Genomic DNA, 21,179 nt, shown 5'->3' with positions numbered 1-21,179 from the left:
GAAACAAAGTCTCAGCTGGAATCGTACATCTAAACATTTATCAAAGCATGAAAGCATGTTTTCCATCTCCTATACAATATTTATTTATTTATTTATTTATTTATTGAATTTCTATACCGCCCTTCTCCCGAAGGACTCAGTGCGGTGTACAGGGCAGGAAAAGCATTACATACAAAAGTTAAAATAAAGTAAAAGTAATTAAGCCCTAACAATAAATAATTAAAAAGTACCCCAAACCCTTAAACCAGTCAAATAAATAGGTTTTCAGATCACGGCGGAAAGAGCAAAGGTCAGGAGCCATCCGGAGCTCAACCGGCAATTGATTCCAAAGGGCTGGCGCGCCCACAGAGAATGCTCTCCCCCTGGGAGCCGACACTCTCTGACCGACGGCACCGAGGAGGCCCTCTCTGTGAGAGCGCACAGGACGAAGGGAAGATGACGCCGGCAGCAGGTGATCCCGTAAGTAATCCGGACCCATGCCATTTAGGGCTTTATAAGTAATCACCAGCACCTTGAATCTCACCCGGAATCTCAATATCAAGATCATTTTCCATTCATTCATCAACATAATGATAAAAATGTTCATATTTAATTAATTAGCTCTTTATGTAGCGTATGGTGAATTAATTAACTAGTGACATATTGCAAAGAAGGAACGAAAAATAAAATAGATATAGATCTGACAAAATTAGCTTTAACAGGTAAATTGAACAGTTAGTTGCTAATACTGATAGCCAAAATAAGATACTTCTAATCATCAGCAGTAGGGACGTGGTGGCTCAGTGGGTTAGGACGCTGAACTTGTCGAACAGAAGGTCGGCAGTTTGGCGGGTCGAATCCCGAGTGCCGCGTAGCAGAGTGAGCGCCTGTTACTCGTCCCAGCTTCTGCCAACCTAGCAGTTCGAAAGCACGTAAAAAATGCAAGTAGAAAAATAGGGACCACTACGGTGGGAAGGTAACAGTGTTCCGTGCGCCTTTGGCGTCTAGTCATGCCGGCCACATGACCACGGAGATGTCCTTGGACAAACGCTGGCTCTTCGGCTTTGAAACGGAGATGAGCACCGGCCCCTAGAGTCGGAAACGACTAGCACACATGTGCGGGGGAACCTTTACCTTTTTACCTAATCATCAGCAGATGATTAGTTTTCAATTTTCATATTTTTCAACATGAAGAAGAAATGAGGAAATGACAGGAATAACAGATAGAAAATTCCACTCTTAAGGTACAGAGAAAAGTAAAAATATCCACAAGTTGAAAATTATTGTTGGTGGCTTTGTGGCAACAGGTTATGGGGGTAGTTTTCTTTTTCAGGATGTTGGCTACTCAAAATAATTTTGAAAGAGGTAATGATTCTAAACTTAGTACTCCTTTACTCAGAAGAAAAATGTAATACAGCTAACACCAAATTATGGCTAGAATTGGAACTAAATTAATCAGCAACTCTCTGTAGTGATAGCTCCTGTTTTAAGCCTTTTGCTTGATTCTATTCAATACTCAACTTTAAAGTGCAAAGCCTAGTCTCTTAATTTTGCGCTTATTGCTAATGTATGTCTTGATTGGATTTCTTTGTTAACTGTCATCGGCCAGCTTTGCCAGAAGCACGAAGTATGCAAATATGATAAACATATGAATGCAGTCTTAGGCTGTATTAACAGAGGGATAGAATCAAGATCACATGAAGTGTTAACACCACGTTATAATGCCTTGGTATAACCACACTTGGAATACTACATCCAGTTTTGGTTGCCACAATGTAAAAAAGATGCTGAGACTCTAGAAAGAGTGCAGAGAAGAGCAACAAAGATGATTATGGGACCAGAGGCTAAAACACATCAAGAACAAATTGGCTATGTCTAGATTAATGAAAACAAGGCTTAAGGGTGATACGATAGCAGTGTTCCAATATCTAAGGGGTTACCACAAAGAAGATGGAGTCAAGCTATTCTCCAAAGCTCCTGACAGCAGGACAAGAAGTCATGGATGGAAACTAATCAAGAAGAGAAGCACCTAGAACTAAGGAGAAGTTTCCTGACAGTTAAAACAATTAATCAGTGGAACAACTTACCTCCAGAATCTGTGAATGCTTTAACACTGGAAGTTTTTAACAAGAGATTACACAACATTTGTCTGAAATTGTATAGGGTTTCCTATCAGAGCAGGGGGTTGGACCAACTCTGTTATTCTGTTAAATGAACTAGTCAAGTAATTTAAAAACATAACGTACCAAGACACCTCACAGGATTAGCTGATGTTTAACTACATTGGACCAGACACCATGATTGACCATTATGCCGCCTGGATAGAAAGATTACTAAAAGTTATCCTTTCTGAGCTGAGAACTAATGGAATAATTTGTCTTGTTTCAGGAATGGAATGCATGCCTGTGTATGGTGGTGGTAGAACAGAAATAGGTATTGTTTTTGCATTCCTTAATGCTAATTTAAGCATTTCCTGTCAGTTTTGACCCCAAAGTTTATGACCTGGCTCCAACTCCTGGCTTATGCCCTCAACTCTGATTCTCTGGCTCACTTCTTAGGGCTGTTGACAGTTCTCTTTATCACAAAGTGCTCATTACGTGCTGTTTACTGCCTGTTTGTCTGACTCATTGCTCTTTCCAAAAAGTGCATCCAAGTGAACAATCCAATTTTTATGATACAGGCTTGCATCGAAATTACCAACTCTCTTTAGAGAAATTTTTAGCACAGTGCCTTCAGCAATAGTTTAGCAGGCACTACTCTAGAGAAAACATTCTTATTATTCTCTCTAAAAAAATAGAGTGTAAAGGGGATTGAGACTGTATCTGTCTTGAACAGAACAGGATCAAATTTGGTATGGCAGGGGAAGCTTACAAAAGAAGCTGAAGTTAAAAAATTGGCCAGATCCACCAGTGCGATTCTGAGGGGGGAGAAAGTCTTCCTAACCCATCTTCAAAGAGAAAAAAAAAAACATTTCCCTGTTGTTCAGTCTAAGCTCCCTTCCCTCATTCTTCCTGGCCAAGAACAGAGCATATGCAGAACACCCATTCTTCATTTTTCACACACAGACACATACATGCAAATACACGCAAGCACAGAGATACTTCCTAAAAACCCTGCTGGCAACGAAGCTGAGAAGAATTCCATAAAGCATGCTCTTGCAAGTACGTCAAGGGATTTGGAACTATCTGTCCTTGTAGTGCAGCAGCAACATAACTCTTGAAAAGCTGAACAGCACAGGATCAAATTTAGTGTATGGGGAGAAGTCAGCAAGCTGCAGTTTGAGCTTAAAAATGAAATATATGACATTAGAGCCTGGAGAAAAGAAAAGAAAAATCCAACATTATGGGAAAGGCTTGGTGGAGCAGTGGGCTAATGCCTCCTTAAGTAACACCAGCTGCCTGCAATTAGTGCAGGTTCGCATCCCACCAGGCTCAAGGTTGACTCAGCCTTCCATCCTCCCGAGGTAGGTAAAATGAGGACCCAGATTGTTGGGGGCAATTAAGCTGACTTTGTAATAATGCCGCTTGGGGTGTGTGTGAAAGCCCTAATAAGCAGGCATATACATAGAATGAAGGCTACTGCTAAGCTTGTAAGCCGCCCTGAGTCTTCGGAGAAGGGCGGGATATAAATGGAATTAAAATAAAATAAATAAAAATAAATAAAATAAAAGGCAGTTGTGCAGCAATTCAACTGGCAATAGCTCCAGCTTCTTCCTTTCTTCTTGTCATGTGACCCAGGGCAGGACATATGTAGCCAACTTGTGCTTCCCAGTAGACATATATATACACACATACACACACACACACACACACACACACACACACACACACACATATATATATATATATATATGTGTGTGTGTGTGTGTGTATCTTTGGTTATTTGGGTTTTTCCCCGCGTAGAACTAAAGGTGTAGGGGTGACGTTTCGACGGAATCCCATCCGTCATCATCAGGCTGGTGGCTTCTGCTTCCTTCTTCTGGGAAGAAGGAAGCAGAAAAAACCTGAATAACCAAAGATCCACATACGAACACCCGCAAAAACCTCAGAAAACACACACACACACACACACACACAGACACACACACACACACACACATATATATATATATATATATATATATATATATATATATATATATATATATATGTTTTCGTAGATTCTCGCGGGTGTCTGTATGTGTAGATCTAGAGTCTCGGGTTTCTTCCCGCGTTCCTTTCATCTTCAGAAAGTTGTGGCGACGTTTCGACGAAATCCCATCCGTCATCATCAGGCCGGAGTGTTCCTCCTGCTGCTTCCAGGAGCAATGCGTGGCCAGACCACGCATTGCTCCTGGAAGCAGCAGGAGGAACACTCCGGCCTGATGATGACGGATGGGATTTCGTCGAAACGTCGCCACAACTTTCTGAAGATGAAAGGAACGCGGGAAGAAACCCGAGACTTTATATATATATATATATATATATATATATATATATATATATATATATATATATATATATATATATATATATATATATATATATATATGTATACACACAACTATAAAGCCACTGCTGATAAATGGCTTGTTTTTGCTCTGTCTTTCTGTCTGTCTGTCTATCCGTCTATCAATATAAATATAAATATCTATCATCCATCCATTCATTCATCCATCCAATCATTTAGCAATCTAGCTATCTATATCTCTCTCCATTACAAAAAATATATATGTTTTATACCCTGGAGAAGTACTGCCAATCAAATGTATTTAATGTATAAGAAATGAACAATTTAGGTTAAAAGTTGATGGAAAAACTATACCAAAATACATACAAGGGGATAACAAAGTGACTGACACATTAATATATCAGTTAAAGTGCTAACATCTCTGTCATCAAGACTGTATCTGTTTTCATCACTACAGTATTGACTAATAACATCTTTGTAACATCAGCCAGCCAGCCATCACTGAAAAGATATAAAGCTAATCCTCATTATTTTTATTTTGGCACAATGATCAGATAACACAAAGAAGATGCTCTAAATCAAAAGTGTATATTCTAGAAACTGGAAAAGATTGATGCATATGCCTATAACAAAGAAGGAAGCTATAACAGAATATGCCAATTACTATACTATTCCTCATGCAAGCAAAGTTTTGCTTAAGATCTTATAAGAAGAGATAATGGAGAGAGAAACGCCAAATATAAAGGAATATCACAGAAAAGACAAAGGTACTGTATATGAGATCAAATAGTTAACATAGGATGGCTTATGAAAGTGCAAGAGAAAATAAGGATGTTTAGTCTTGCTTTATTGATAAATACAGGCCATTCTAGAAAGAGTTGGAAGTAGTGAATGTACAGGAACATCTAATTATTCTTTTGAAATAATATTTACAACAATTTTAAAAAATTGGAATGATTCAGAATAGGAAAAGAAGTGAGGCACGAATGCACATATTGTCCCTATGAGGTTAATGTGAACATACTGTATTATAAGAAAAGCAGTACTGGAAAGGATGATAATTAGAAATATACAGAAGACAAAAAATCTGGGAAATGCAGATGACACCAAGAGCAAAAAGTAAGAAGGACTTAAAAAGTAAATATGGACAGTACAAAAATGTAAGTTAAAGAGTTAAAGTAGTTACCATAGTTAGTTAATTTAAACAATGCAAAAATATTTTCTTGGGCTCAAAAATATAAAGAAGCAGAATGTGCTAGAGATGTTACAAAAAAGAATAATCTTAGGAAGAAACTATAATAAATTAGGTCCATAAAGCATAAGGGCATTTTTATGATTGTGATAATTAAAGCAAAGGTCTTCCCAGTGGATTGAAAACATGACTGTGAAAGCTGTACAACATTGACAAAGAACAAGAGAAGGAAGAGAGCAGATTTGAATTATGAGTCAAGAGACAGGTACTAAGAGTACCATGGGCAGTTAAAAAAACCCCCAATCATCCAGTTCTGAATCAAATAAAGACAGACTGCTCCCTTAATGCCATAATCAACAAAGAGAAGTTCAAAAACTCCAGTGTGTTTGAAGCCAGCGTATGATAAAAAAAGTCATTAACTTATTTACTGAAATATTGAAGAGTTAATGCTTCTAAGTTCCCCATTTTTCTTATATGTTCTTTATTTTTCCTTTCTGCTGCGTTTGTCTTTTCTTCTTTTCTTCCTTTCTACCTTTTTCATACCAATGCATAATAAACAATAGGAAAATGTTCTTAAGAAGGGAAGTAGAAAAATGGGAAGACAATGAATTAATTGGACAGTGGCCTTAAATATACTAGAGAATACCCTTGAAAAATCTATTAGTTATTACTGGAGATTGATGCATGCAGCTACCCAAAGTTCAGCCTGACTTAGTGGCATCTAACCAACTATGAAAGGGAAGACTGTTCTTTAAACTCTCACAGGAACTGATTTATACAGTGTTTATACTAGTTCCTCTACTCAAAAGCAGCAGGGCTGCAGGGACAGCATTTGGGAGCTCTTGAAAGCAAAATATGTGCTCTACCACTGAATTATAGCTTTCATGTTCAGATGCTAAGCTGTTAAGGTTCTAATTAAATCTTACAGTATTGCTAACTGACAAAAAATCCCTAAATATGTTGATACACATATTACTGCACCATGACTAGCTAACCTATAAGCATTGTAAAGTCAAAGGTTGATGCTCAGAATATCTTAAGACATAAATTGGTGACACGGACAAAGAAATTCCACAAATATGTCCACAGATATATATCAGCTGCAGCACAAATGCTGTATTTATTGTTTTGTATTTGTAAGCCACCCACAGTCTATAGAAATGGGAGGCAATAATTAGTGTAATAATAATAATAATAATACTTTTGAGGATGGCTTATTTCAACAACCAGGTTGAAAGATAGAATTTTGATGAACTGATGGAAACTGCAGATAGCCAATTTGTCTCCAAATACATTGAATAGTGACTCCAGGAAATATATTGTACCATTAAATGTTTGTATATAGTTCCCATTAGTTTTGATGAAGCATTAGTATGTGCTTTATTTAGTACTTTGCTGAAAATGGGCTACTCTTAACTAATAAATAAATAATATGCAATATATAGTATAATCTCCTGTAAGCAATATTCCTGAAGTATCATATCCTTTCAAACAAATCATTGGAAAGGATACATGAAATCTGATATTTAAACAGGGGAATTAAGTATAAGAATATTATTCTGAAGACATAACAGAAGCATCAAGGGTAGTAATCAATACAATCAGTCAGGATTTTAGAAACCCATATGTTATTTTTCTGTACCAAGGGAACTGGGAAGTAAGAAGAAAGCACATATGTCAGCATCATGGCAGCTGTAGAATGCGAGTATGGAGCTCTCTTTTCTAACATGAGGAACTTGGAATGAATCTGGATAAACAGAGAGCACTTTCATATGAAGATTCTGTGTCATTTGTAAAGAGGTTCTGCAGTACCATGTTCTCACAGCCTTGGGGGTGTTGGAAAGTGAGCTAACTGAGTTTAGACTTGCTTTCACCATTTCTGTGTTCATGTGGCCAGCATGAATTGAGTGTCAAACTCAATTTCATTGAGGGCCGCATCAGCATTGCGGTTGCCATCAGGGGGCCAGGTGGGTGTGGCCTGGATGGGTGTGGCCTACTGGGTGGGTGTGGCTAAAGTGCATATGGCCTACTGGGTGGGCATGGCCAGCTCTTCATCGTTCGCATCAAGGGTGCCTATGGGGGCCTGGGCAGGAGTGGGACAGATCTGAGGGTCTCTGGCAGGAGGAGGGTCTCTGGGCCAGGGCCAAGGCAGTGGGGGCCGTTCCCTCACTGTTTCCAGGATGGCTTCGCGGGCCGTATGAAACCACTTCGCGGGCCGGATCTGGCCCCTGGGCCTTGTGTTTGACATGTCTGCTGTATGGCAAAGGTGCAGGGAATGTTGTTACCTTCCCTCTGAACTGGTACTTATTAATCTACTTGCATTTGTATGCTTTCAAACTCCTACCGGTAAGTGGTAGAAGCTGGGACTAATGGGAGTTCACCCCATTATGCAGAATTTGGGTCTCGAACCTGGGCTACCAGCTCTTCAGCTGACAAGCTCAGTGTCTTTAACCACTGAGCCATTGTGCCCCTCCATCTAACAATAAACTCAGTCTTGATCCTTCCAGCCAGCTTCTACTCAATTCCATGTTCTCACTCTTGACTGTCCCCACTTGTGAAAATCAGTCTGTACTAAATTCTTGACTACAACACAGTTTACAGCTGTTGGAAAAAAAATCTAGTTGATAAACTCTGGGGTCATGCTGCAATCATTGCTTTTCATAGGAGCTCATTGATCAGAGAGTGATGCCTCCATGGCCACCTTTGTCTTATCCAATAGATCTGATTTTGGAAAGGCTGAAATATATCGCCATGACTTTGAATATGAGGAAGAGGAGACTAGGATGTTTGCATGCATGCCTAGGTGCGTGTGTGAGTGTGTGTGTGTATTCCTCACCCACACACAGCCCCCCCATATATATCCATTTCTGTATGGGGAAGGGGTTTTTTTGTACTACATAAACCATCTTAGCTGTGGTGTACTGATCATTTCCTGCCTTTCAAGGTTAGCAGGAGTATAGAGAATAGGAACATAGTTCACAATGGAACAATTATGAATCAATATTTAATGATAATGATTTAATTCATAATTCATTAATTACAAAATCATTATTCATAAGATTTTTTTTTAATATTCATGTTCTTATTCATTATTCATGTTCTTATAAGAATAGCCAGCTGGACTCTTCCAGCAAAGTAAGGTCACTGGTCATGTGGCTTTTTTCTTGTCCAACATGTGTAATTTCGTTTCAATTGCTATCAGGATCTCTGCATGAATTATGTATTACCTTTGCTTCAACCTGCCCCAGGAAGGGCATAAGAAAAACAACACCAGTTTTATACTGGTCTGGCTTTCATGACTGGGATCTGCTGGGCAGTGTTGGGCTTCAGGGTTTAGTGAATGTGGCCAGAACTTTTCCTTTTAAGATGAATGGATAAACAATTAGTAAAAAAAGCTGTGGAAAATTATTTCAATATAAGATCACAGCAGCAAGAGTACTGTATGCACAGAGTTGGGAAGAATTGGCAGCACCCAATATGGAAGAATGGTTGGGGAAGCTGTTAGTCTTTGCTGAAATGAATATTTTAACTTATTTCATTAAACAAAATACATTAACTACATTTATTGCTACTGGAAGCCTCTTATAGCAATAGCAATAGCATTTAGATTTATACACCACCCCATAGCACTTTAGAGCACAGTCTGGGCAGTTTATAATGTAAGCATTATTTGCAACAATCTGCTCTTCATTTTAGCAACCTCAAAAGGATGGAAGGCTGAGTCAGCCTTGAGCCCCATCACATCAAACTCCAGGCTGTGGGCAGAATTTGCCTGCAATATTGCATTTTAACCACTGCGCCACAGGGCTCAATGAACTTTGTGCATACAAATGAAAAGAATGAACTTGTGACTTATGGTTTTGATGATTAGACAGGATAGATTATAGAAGGAAGAGTAATATGAAGTAACTGTAGAAAGAAAGAGTGGTCAAAATATATTTATAATTGCTGTGAAGATACTATTTATTCCATAAATATAATGTGCTTGTTATTTCAACAACTAAGTGTTTAGAATGACTAGAGGAAAATGGATAGGAATTGATGTTACCAGGGCTTTTTTCCTCATAGAACGCTCAGAACGGAGTTCCGGCACCTTTTTTGGATGGAACCTTGTAGGGTAGGCAAGGCGGGTTGTATGACATGTGTGAGTTCCGGCACCTTTTTCTTTTACAAAAAAAGCACTGGATGTTACTGAACACAGAGTGAATAAGTAAATTAAGAAACAATTTTTCTCATAAACTGGTAAAGTTCTGTGTCTTGTATTGACACAGAACTGCTCAGCAATGTGAGAGATAAGCCTCTTAATGTCCTGTTGATAGGACATAATAAACTATAGTATCTACTCCAAAGTTTTTCCCAAAATCTCATGGTAACTCATGGTCAGTCAACTGCACTCAGCAAATAGTCCTTGATGGAACTATATCTAGATAATTATGCAGTGGGGTTCTGTCTTGGGCCCAGTGCTCTTCAACATTTTCATAAATGATCTAGATGAGGGGATTGAAGGAACACTCATCAAATTTCTGGATGACACAAAGCTGGGGAGATGGAAGAATTGCTAATTCTTTGGAAGATAAACTCAAATTCGGAAGGATTTTGACAGACCTGAGCATTGGGCCCCATATTAATAAAATACGATAGTCAGAAAAAGTGCTACCAGACTTGTCCTTATTTTTGCCATACAGCTCTTTTCCTACAGCACTAATGTTTTACACAATATTATCCCTATGTGGTCTGTAACCTGGCCAGATTATGAAAGTTCATGCCAGGTTTGGCCAGAAAAAGAATTGGCTTGCATTCATGAAAACAAGAAGGTCTCTTCAAAATGAAGATACACACACCACCACCCCCAAATGTAGAAGCAGGCATTTGCTGTTTAGTGCTACTTGACCAGTGGTATTCTAACCTCTAAAACTGTTGGTTGCATGCAGCCTTCATGATGAATAGTCACTGATCAACCATGAATTTGTCTAATTTTCCTTTAAATCTTTGTGGCAGAAAACACAGTAAAGTTCTACAGAAGAAGCTCTAGATAATGAGGTTTGTCAAAGTTAAGCTTGAGATTGCAGCCAATTTGGTATAGTAGATAAGGCATCAGGCTATAAACCAGGAGACCGTGAGTTCTAGTCTCACCTTAGACACAAAGCTAGCTGGATGACCCTGGGCCAATTAGTCTCTCTCAGCCCAAGGAAGGAGGCACTGAGAAACCACTTCCAAAAAGCCTTTCCAAGAAAACTTCAGGGACTTGTTGCGACAGTTGCCAGGAGTCAAAAACTTCTTAAAGGCATGCACACCCACATACAGGCACACAGATTTATGGGATTTATGCGAAAATATCAATCGCTTCAAGGTAACATGTCTAAGTGTTGGTGGAGCAGTGGCTAATGCCTCCTTAAGTAACACCAGCTGCCTGCAATTAGTGCAGGTTCGAGTCCCACCAGGCTCAAGGTTGACTCAGCCTTCCATCCTTCCGAGGTAGGTAAAACGAGGACCCAGATTGTTGGGGGCAATTAAGCTGACTTTGTAATAATGCCGCTTGGGGGTGTGTGTGAAAGCCCTAATAAGCAGGCATATACATAGAATGAAGGCTACTGCTAAGCTTGTAAGCCACCCTGAGTCTTCGGAGAAGGGCAGGATATAAATGGGATTAAAATAAAATGAATAAATAAATAAATAAGCTATTGACCTGCAAAGATATTGATAGACACCATTCACTAAGGCTTTAAGTGTGAACATTTTAACAAAACCTACAAAGTTTCCACTAATTTACAAGTTATTCCAGTTAGTTTCATGTATATAGTTAGTTGAGAGCTGGAAACAGTTATGCTGATAACAAAGTCAGAAACTCTAGGGTCACAATACAACTGAAAACACATTCACTATAAATAGCATTATTGCAGTCATATTCAATTGCACAATGTTGAACTCTTTGGCATGCAATAGAAGATTATCCTCAGTCTTAGAGGTTATATTTACACCTACTCGATACTACAAGGACATTGTCAGCAGCAAAAGAAAAATATAGTCAGTTGATCCCATAAAATTAGAGATGAATTATCCCATAAGTAAGCACTAATCCTGAATTAACTCTTCCTTTTTGTCGTTGTTTTGTCTTCCTTAAATTGACCTTGTAAATTCCAGTGTTAAAATATTTGCAGATTATTCAAATACAAATAATTATTTAAATATATTTATCTCAATAAAATGTCTGACATTCATTAATTCTCTTCTATAAATGTGTATATTTTAATGGCTGTTTTATAATACAGAAAACTGTATCACTTAAGATGTTGGCAATTTTAATAGTTCCAATTTTTTGTAAATTTTTACTTTAATTTCAGTGGGTCACAAACTTATTATTATTATTTATTAAATTTTTATACCGCCCTTCTCTCGAAGGACTCAGGGCGGTTTACAGGGTAATAAATATCAAAATATACATACAAAAGTTAAAAAGGTATTAAATAATTATGCCCAATATAAAACAATGATTAAAACAATGTAAAAACCAAATCCAAACCCCAACCCCATCAGACCAGGCCGGATTGTTCAAATAAATAAGTTTTTAGATCGCGTCGGAAGGAGCGAAGGTCGGGGGCCATCCGGAGCTCAACTGGCAAGCGGTTTCATAGGTCTGGCGCGCCCACAGAGAACGCCCTCCCCCTGGGGGCCACCAATCGACATTCTCTGATCGGAGGCACCCTGAGGAGGCGTGGAGCAGTGGGCTAATGCCTCCTTAAGTAACACCAGCTGCCTGCAATCAGTGCAGGTTCACATCCCACCAGGCTCAAGGTTGACTCAGCCTTCCATCCTTCCGAGGTAGGTAAAATGAGGACCCAGATTGTTGGGGGCAATAAGCTGACTTTGTAATAATGCTGCTTGGGGGGGGGGGGCGAAAGCCCTAATAAGTAGGCATATACATAGAATGAAGGCTATTGCTAAGCACATTGATTTGTGCTTCTTAGATTGTAAGCCGCCCTGAGTCTTCGGAGAAGGGCGGGATATAAATGGGATTAAAATAAAAAAAATACTGGATATTTCCATACATATTCTAGGAAACATTTCAGTAAATATAAATTATTGTAAAGGATATTGTCAACCCCTGTCGATCTATCATCTCTCTCTCTCTCTCTCTCTCTCTCTCTCTCTCTCTCTCTCTCTCTCTCTCTCTCTCTCTCTTTCTATCGCTATCATTTTTTCTATATAGATGAAGCATAAATAACTATGCTTTTACATAAAAAATTAGTTTTATAGAAAAAAATGATATGGTTGTTTACTCATGAATCTAAGACAGTCAAATGTAATTCTTCCTTTCATTTCTATGTAAGCTTTAAATTTGAAAGGTTATTTACAGCCTAGCTAATTTGAAATAGAGGGGAAGGGGGAAAAAATGAAACATAGCAAATCCAATCTGTTGTAGGTTAAATGATAGCTCACTCTCTTAGTAACACCATAATGCCTTCATAGTGTGCAGCAGCTAAAACAATAGAATTGTTAACTGTTCAGCGGTAACTAATCAAGTGTTTTTATTCATATCCCAAGCATGTTTGGAACAGACAAAAAGCAATGACTGAACTGGGAACTGAGAATTTTGATACCTCAGAAGAAAGAAACCTTGAATTATTTCAGATTCAGATAAAAGCTACGAATATTCCTCCACTGTACGATAACCTTCCATGCATTTTTATGTTTCTAGTCAAACTGGAGTCATTATCAAATACATCTAATAAACAGTGACTCAACTGGGTGTCTATTTGATCTCAAGACCAGCTCAATAAAATATTTTTCCCCCCCCAAATCTTCAAAGATTAAACAAGGTCAGTTGCTCAGCACAATTAAGGTGAATGGCAGTTTGAGATAATTACTGTAGTATCAATGCTAAAAAGTAGCATACTTACTCTCTGTCGATGACAAGACACGTCACAGGCTCCGCACTAATAACATTAGCCGTTCTGACATCTTCCCTGAAAGGACAACACCATACATTTTACACAAAATGGCCAGGCAGTTATCTCTAGAGTACTATATAACATTAGGACACAAATGCATCTTGCAAATGAGAATTATCTTTACTGATACATCATACTTTAAACCGTTAACAAATAATGCTATTCTAATCTTGTTGCTCTTGGGAAATGTTTACGAAACATTATCGACACAATAGCCATTTCCCCAGTAGAAATGCTCCAGCATTTTAATGCTTTTTCATAAGATCATTTCATTCATCCTTTTCTCACTTGGCAATTCATTTAGCAGAAGCAGACCATTTATATATTAATACGGGTCACCGAAGAAGTGTGGATATAGTGACGTCAACATAATCTATCATTTCTATAAATAGAGAAAAGCAAAGCAAACAATTAATGAATCAAGCTACATTAGATGGGAGAAGACTAATTAATGTGGACCAACTCTGTTCAGAAGATGGGTGTGTGCAGAAAATAATAAATGGGTTCTAATGTGTTTTCTTGTTTTTCCTCATGCATCCCCACATAGGTTTCAGTTTGATATGAATTCCAATTATATAAAGAAAAGAAATCTTCAAGTATGTACTGTACTGTACTGGATGGACAAAACTTTCCGCAAGAAGTTGTTTTAAAATTTTAGTCTTTCACCAAATTATGTAGCTTTGAGGACACCAACTTTTTATGATACTTTGAAGACACAAATAAGCATGTTCCAAAGGAAAATGTAGTAACTTTGTAATTTACCTAATGTAGTGGCATGTAGGGCCATGGGTTTTGTTACATAATCAAAACAATAAATGATTCTAGCTTAGTGTTTTCTTTTGAAGTGAGCCCTGTTGCCCACACAATTAATCAGAACATGTGCTAGAATGCATTCTAGAAGAGAGAGAAGGCAATAGAGGAAAATCTTATGACTTTCCATTTTCTAACTGGGTTTTGAGTTTTGCACAGAACAGTAAATGTCTGTTCAGGAAAAAACAAAGAAATATAAAATAGGCAAAAAAAACCCATGAAAAAGTCATGGACAGCTGGCTTCCAATAATGCAACAATCATTGGAAGCTGTATTTTCCATCATATTTGAAAAAAAAATCAATTCTTTAAATCTTGATACATATGGACATATAGAGACTTATCCCTTTAAAAAGTGCCTACGTTGCTCCAATAACACAATCACAATATTCCTATTATGCTCTTCAAGGATTATTTGCAGTGTTTATCAGGAAACTATATGCTATTCACAGATTATTTGCAATGTTTATCAGGAAGCTATTATTTTATATAGAAATATTGTTCAACCGACAGAGGATTCTTTGCACTTTCCCTTGAACAAATAAATTAACATTATGTGGAAATATACAATTTGTTATGGAATTATATATCAAAATGCAGTATCACTCCTATTGGCTTAACAATGATTTTTTAAAAATATATAATAAATATACCATCAGTAAATCTGCAACCACACAGAACTCCAGATCTGATCAAATCGCTCCTCACCATAGAAAACCATGTATGGTTTTTATCTTATTTAGTTATGCCTCTCAAGATTAATACCAGTAGGTTAAAATGTGATAAATTATACAAAACGTAAGCATGCAGTCAGTCTTTGTGTTAGATTACGGTAATCCAAATATTTGTTATAATGCAGCCCTTCAGACAGATCCAGTGCTACAGCCTAGCTTAAAAGCACTATGAAAATGCAATTTGGCAATTACTAACTCTGAATTTTTTCCAGTTTCAAGATTGTATTCTTCATCACTACTTCCAGAGAGGTAAAATCCATTCTCAGAATCGCTGTCACTGTCTGAATAACCCATGACAATGAGGTCAGGTCTACCATTTTTCTCCTGGAAAGAAACTGCTGTTTGCTTCTGTCCACAGACTCTTCCCTATGTACTATACTTGCTTTGGAATTTTACAGACCTTTCCATTTAAAATCTCTAGGCTTGGAAAAGGTCACAGCTGCTCTCGAGGTCTCTCCTATGTATCACTGGAAAATGAAAGCAAAGCATCTTGTAAACCCCATGGGAGCAGTAGTATCAGCTGACAACAACAAATCCTTCATATGTGCATCTACTTTATTTATTTCTTTTATTTAAACTAACCCTTGCCAATCTGCAAGAAGATTTAAACAAGTATGCCTACCATTTTTTGTTATGTTTCTCTCTAGCTGAGCAATTTCCTAGTTCCTTAGAAAAATGACATAATATTCTTCACTATGAAACTGAAATTGTTTGATATGATCGAAAGAATGTTTAAGCTTAAAAAAAAGGCAGAATTGGTTAATGATTCATACAAACTGTTGGAAAATGCTTTAATGTAATTAGATCATTTTAACATTTGGCAATTGAAAAATCAATAAATAAACTGGATTACTTGTGCTGGACCAGTATATATTCAGCTGCTCCATTTTATATCCAATTTAGGAATTAAGAACTGTGTTAGTGTATTCAGCATTTACAGGGTTAATACAACACCCTTAGTAGCATTGTATGTAAGAACATTTAGCATTTACAGGGTTAAACCTTATTACCTCAAGAGATGCCTTATGGGAAATGTAGTCTAACTGTTTTGTGAATACCATACTTTCTAGTTAAGTGGGTGGAGCTTTCACAGTTGTTTACAGGATTTCCTGGCTATGTGCCAGGTGGGTTACTTCTTCTTTGTTCTAACCAACTATGCAACATGCATGACTACAGCTGTAATGTCCAGTATAGCTGGAATGGGGAAATCACTCCCTTTTTTACTGTTTTCACTCCTAAAATCAAGATACTTTATAATTTCAGGAATCATTTAGTATAACTCAATGAAAACAGGTGGTTTAGAAAGGTTTTATTTCCAGATAATCAAAGCAAAACTTACTTTGCTGTGGACTAGTCCGGTACAAACATTTCTGTCCATTTTCATAGGTAAAAAAGGAGTGATTTCCCCATTCCAGCTATACTGGACATTACAGCTGTAGTCATGAGTGTTGCATAGTTGGTTAGAACAAAGAGGTAACCCACTTGGCACACAGTCAGGAAATCCTGTAATCAACTGTGAAAGCTCCACCCACTTAACTAAAAAGCATGGTATTCACTAAACAGTTAGTCTACAATTCCCATAAGGCATCTCTTGAGGAAATAACGTTTAACCCTGTAAATGCTAAATGTTCTTACATACAATGCTACTAAGAGTGTTGTATTAACCCTGTAAATGCTGAATACACTAATACAGTTCTGAATTCCTAAACTGGATATAAAATGGAGCAGCTGAATATACGTATACTGGTCCAGCACATTACTACTACTAATAATAATAATGTCGGATTTTGCATTTACCATAATCACTAAAAGGAATGTGTATTTTCCTCCAATAATAAGTGATCTTTGAAATGAGGGAAGGTTCTTACATGTCCTGAAAAGACTAGGATGAGCTAATACAAAGCAAAATCGTTTTCATTTTTGTTAGCGGGTCAATTAATTTTATAAATATTATGCATTAGTTTATAGGAATATCTTGATAGTTTGCAAATACATTGCTTATATATCATATGTGATAAGTGTATCACATATGTATGTATCTTTAGATAAGCAATCCTATCTTACTCAAATAATGTGACCATGGTAAAACTGAGTTTTGGTGACACTAGGCATTCACTGTGGCAAGAAAGGTTGTAAAATGGGACAAAATTCACTTAACAACTGTTTCACTTAGCAACAGAGATTTGTGGCTCAATTGTGGTTGTAAGTCGAGGATTGCCTGTATTAAAAAGCTAAACTAAAGCCATTTTAGAAGAAAAGTTGGTGCTTTGCTATTATACAGAAGCAAGAGAGAAATGTACATTAGATTAGAAAGGAATCCAAGGGCAAATGTTACACTCATAGTAACAGAGATAAAACAGGTCAATTAGTAAGGGAGAAATTAGGCTAGGAAAGTAAAACTTGTAAAATCTGAAGCTAGATCTGTTGTTTATACCTGCCTGTAAAATGCTTTTGCCTTGTGTGCTAAATAAAACTTTTGAACTCTGAATTATGGCATCTGGCATTTTGACCAAAGCATGGAAAGAACTAAGGGAAGAAATTCTTCTAACAGTCTCAGAACACTGAGATAATGTCTTATTATTAATGTTAACTTCTATATCCAATATCTTCTAACGCTAACTCCAGGCAAATATGAATCAGGAATATATTTTTCTTCCCAAACCCTACTAAAATAGCACAAGAGGTTTTAGCTAAGTGCATGTATTTGTGTCTGATATGCCATGTCTTCATGTCTTGGGTAACCCTGCAGGGAATATATAATATTACTTAGACTTATATATAAGGGACGCGGTAGCTCAGTGGGTTAGGATGATGAGCTTGTCGATCAGAAGATTGGCAGTTTGGCGGGTTGAATCCCGAGTGCCGCGTAACACAGTGAGCGCCTGTTACTCGTCCCAGCTTCTGCCAACCTAGCAGTTCGAAAGCACGTAAAAATGCAAGTAGAAAAATAGGGACCACTACGGTGGGAAGGTAACAGCGTTCCGTGCGCCTTTGGTGTCTAGTCATGCCGGCCACATGACCACAGAGACATCCTCGGAGAAGCGCTGGCTCTTCAGCTTTGAAACGGAGATGAGCACCGGCCCCTTGAGTTGGAAACGACTAGCATGCATGTGCGGGGGAACCTTTACCTTTACCTTTAGACTTATATACCACTTCACAGTGCTTTTACAGCTCTCTCTAAGCGCTTTACAGAGTCAGCATATTGCCCCCAACAATCTGGGTCATCATTTTACTGACCTCAGAAGGATGGAAGGTTGAGTCAACCTTGAGACGGCCAGGATTGAACTCCTGGCTGCGGGAAGAGTCAGCCTGCAATACTGCATTCGAACCACTGTGCCACCATGGCTAACATTCTTCATTCATCCCCCCTGTCAAAAGGAAGCAGTACAGAAGGATGTGTGTGCATGTGTGTTTTGTGTACCTATGCTCTCTCTCTCTCTCTCTCTCTCTCTCTCTCTCTCTGTGTGTGTGTGTGTGTGTGTCTGTGTGTGTGAATAACAAACTTGGAAGAGAAAAAAAAGGTAGGAATTTTATGGGAAATAGAGAATTTGGTGGAAAAAACTTTTATAATACAAAATATTGATATACTATTCACTCTTACGACTACACACCTATGAAAGACACTACAACAATGAAAAAATAGAATAATGAAGAACACAGTCTGAAACTATATTGTAATGGAAGTTGTAAACTTTATAAAACAAGGTTCTCATTGCTGAGTACCATATGGTACCATGTAAGGAAACAGTGAAGGAAAAAAAAGTTTTAGATTTACTGCACTAACCTATATAATTTATGACACCATATGCCATGTTTTCTAACATTTTTATTGTCACTGAAGCCCTGCTAACTGTAGCTCTTCAAATGAACTCCTGATTAAGACAGTAAAACCACAGTCTTCTGTCGTACACAGTCTGTTCAAAGCAGGTGGCCATCCCTGAACTGACAATATTAATTGTTTTATCCACCAAATCAGATTCAGATTATACAGACAGTAGGAGAAAATTATGACAGTGATATGTAATTCATAACCATCAGCCAGCCATCAAGATCAGAAGCTTTTAAAATATCTCTTTTATGATTATTTAGTCATGTGATTCTTTTTTTAGCAACTCTCTGCTGTCAGATATTTTACTTTGCTGAATAACATCACAGAAGCTGTAGTGCCAAACTGCATTTATTTTTCTTTTACATGTGTTAAAGAGGAACACATTATCTTGTGCCTGACATATATATTAGACAAAATAAACCAGATATGTCTTCCACACTAAACTTCAACTTTCCTATCTCTATCCCTAATATTGTCACTGTGGCAGAAACAGGGCTGAAAGCACATCTTGCCCCAAAGAATCCATTCTCTGCCTTTAGACCATATTTGTTATACAGTATGTTACTTTTTATACTCGGGGTGTGATGGCTATTGCTTAAAGACTCTGAGCTTGTCAGCTGGAAAGCTGACAGCCTGGGACCAAGCGCTGCACGACAGAGCTCCCATTTTTGCCCCAACTTCTGCCAACCTAGCAGATTGAATGCATGCAAATGTGGGTAGATCAATAGGTACCACTTCACTGGGAAGGTAACAGAGTTCCTTGGCATATTGTCATGATGGCCACATGACTATGGAAGCATCTTCGGACAACTCTGGCTGCCATGGCTAGGAAACAGAGATGAGCATCACCCCATAGAGTCAGACATGACCGGACAGGGGAAATCTTCACATTTAGCTGTATGATATTTTTTAACTTGCTAAATAAAGAATTTAGTTCATTAGCTCAATTACTTGTGCCATTTTTTTTAATCTCCCAGTGTGAAGTTATGTAAGCTTTCTTCCCAAAGGGTCCTTAGCTAAGGTTGCAAAGTATTTCAGATTAAGCAATTTAATATCGTAACCTTTCTGTTTATCTGGATAATTAACTGAACTCATGCTTGAATGCTACTTCATAATTGGGGTAGAAACCAGTTTTTTGGGGAAAAGTTTGTTTGCTATCTCTTTCTTTCAGTTGTGCTGAAAATCCAGTTCTGAATATTTTGCAAGCAAATTAAAATCATAAATAAACTCTATAGAGTGGTGATGTCTAAAATGAAGCAATATTTGTATTTTGAAGTCTATGCCTTGCCACTTCTTAATGTATTGCCATATCTAGTGAGACTAAGTTTTGAATCAAGGAAAAGCTGCAAAAAAATAAATAAAATAAAATAGAAAGTAGATTGATTCTTGATAGGAATTGGACTAGGACTCATATAAAGTCCTGAGTAGGGCAGTTATATAAATCAATGCAGCAAATAAACTTCTGTGTATATTGCATGCCCTTGAACACCATGGAAATCACATCTTTGCAATCTGAAAAAATGACAAATGGAGAAACCCTTTAAACTAAGATTAATACTCTGCAATTTCTTGGCTCTCCAATTATATTTTCTGCAATATTCTAGGAAGACTCGGAGAAACCCTGTAAGCATGAGGTTAATTTTGAAATGGGAAAACCTAGTAGGCAGAAGGGGGGGGGAAGAAGGGAAACCATCTGATAGGATCTGAGAAGGAACCGAAATCTAGAAAATACATACATTGCAACAGAAAACAAAAAACAGGATGCATCTAGACCTGTACAGCAAGTGGAAAACACTTACCAAGTTTCTTAATTGTTATAAATGATTCGGACCATACTTTACTGTCATAAGCCCACATTCAAATACTTCTCAGGATTACAAGAGAAATCTGACCCCAAAGTGGAAATGTAATTGAAGAAATTTGCCTTTTAAAATTTTTATATGCTGTTTTTATGCTTTTAATATTGTATTCCACATGACCCAGTGTCCCTCTGTGCACTAGTGAGATGGGTTGTTCTTAAATATGATAAATAGACAGGTCAATAGATAAGTAAATAAGTAAGTGAGTGAGTAAATAAATAAATAAATAAATATTTGAGAATAAGTCAGAATGGACCCCCTCCTAGACATAATGAGAATAACGTTGAGAAATGGCAAAAAGAGCCGGTATGATAAGCGAAATCTGAGCCAAAACAGGAATAGGCATGGAGAAAGCATCTCAGAATTTATATTCACTGGTT

General features: G+C 37.6%; 1 protein-coding gene across 2 annotated transcripts in view; it reads right to left on the bottom strand.

Annotated features, from left to right (window-relative positions):
• Positions 1 to 21,179, bottom strand: part of PRKG1 (protein kinase cGMP-dependent 1) — a gene marked incomplete at both ends in the record, with an annotated part of 850,316 nt that overhangs the window by 99,240 nt on the left and 729,897 nt on the right. For both annotated transcript variants that reach the window (XM_083364786.1, XM_083364785.1), the window contains one exon: positions 13,519 to 13,584. In XM_083364786.1, the coding sequence (XP_083220912.1) occupies positions 13,519 to 13,584 (66 nt within the window). The remainder of the gene's footprint in view (positions 1 to 13,518; positions 13,585 to 21,179) is intronic.

Source organism: Vipera ursinii (assembly GCF_947247035.1).
Source record: "Vipera ursinii genome assembly, chromosome: 5".
NCBI classification, from domain to species: Eukaryota; Metazoa; Chordata; class Lepidosauria; order Squamata; family Viperidae; genus Vipera; species Vipera ursinii.
The sequence above is the reverse complement of the archived record's forward strand: the minus strand, read 5'-3'. Positions and strand labels throughout refer to the sequence as shown.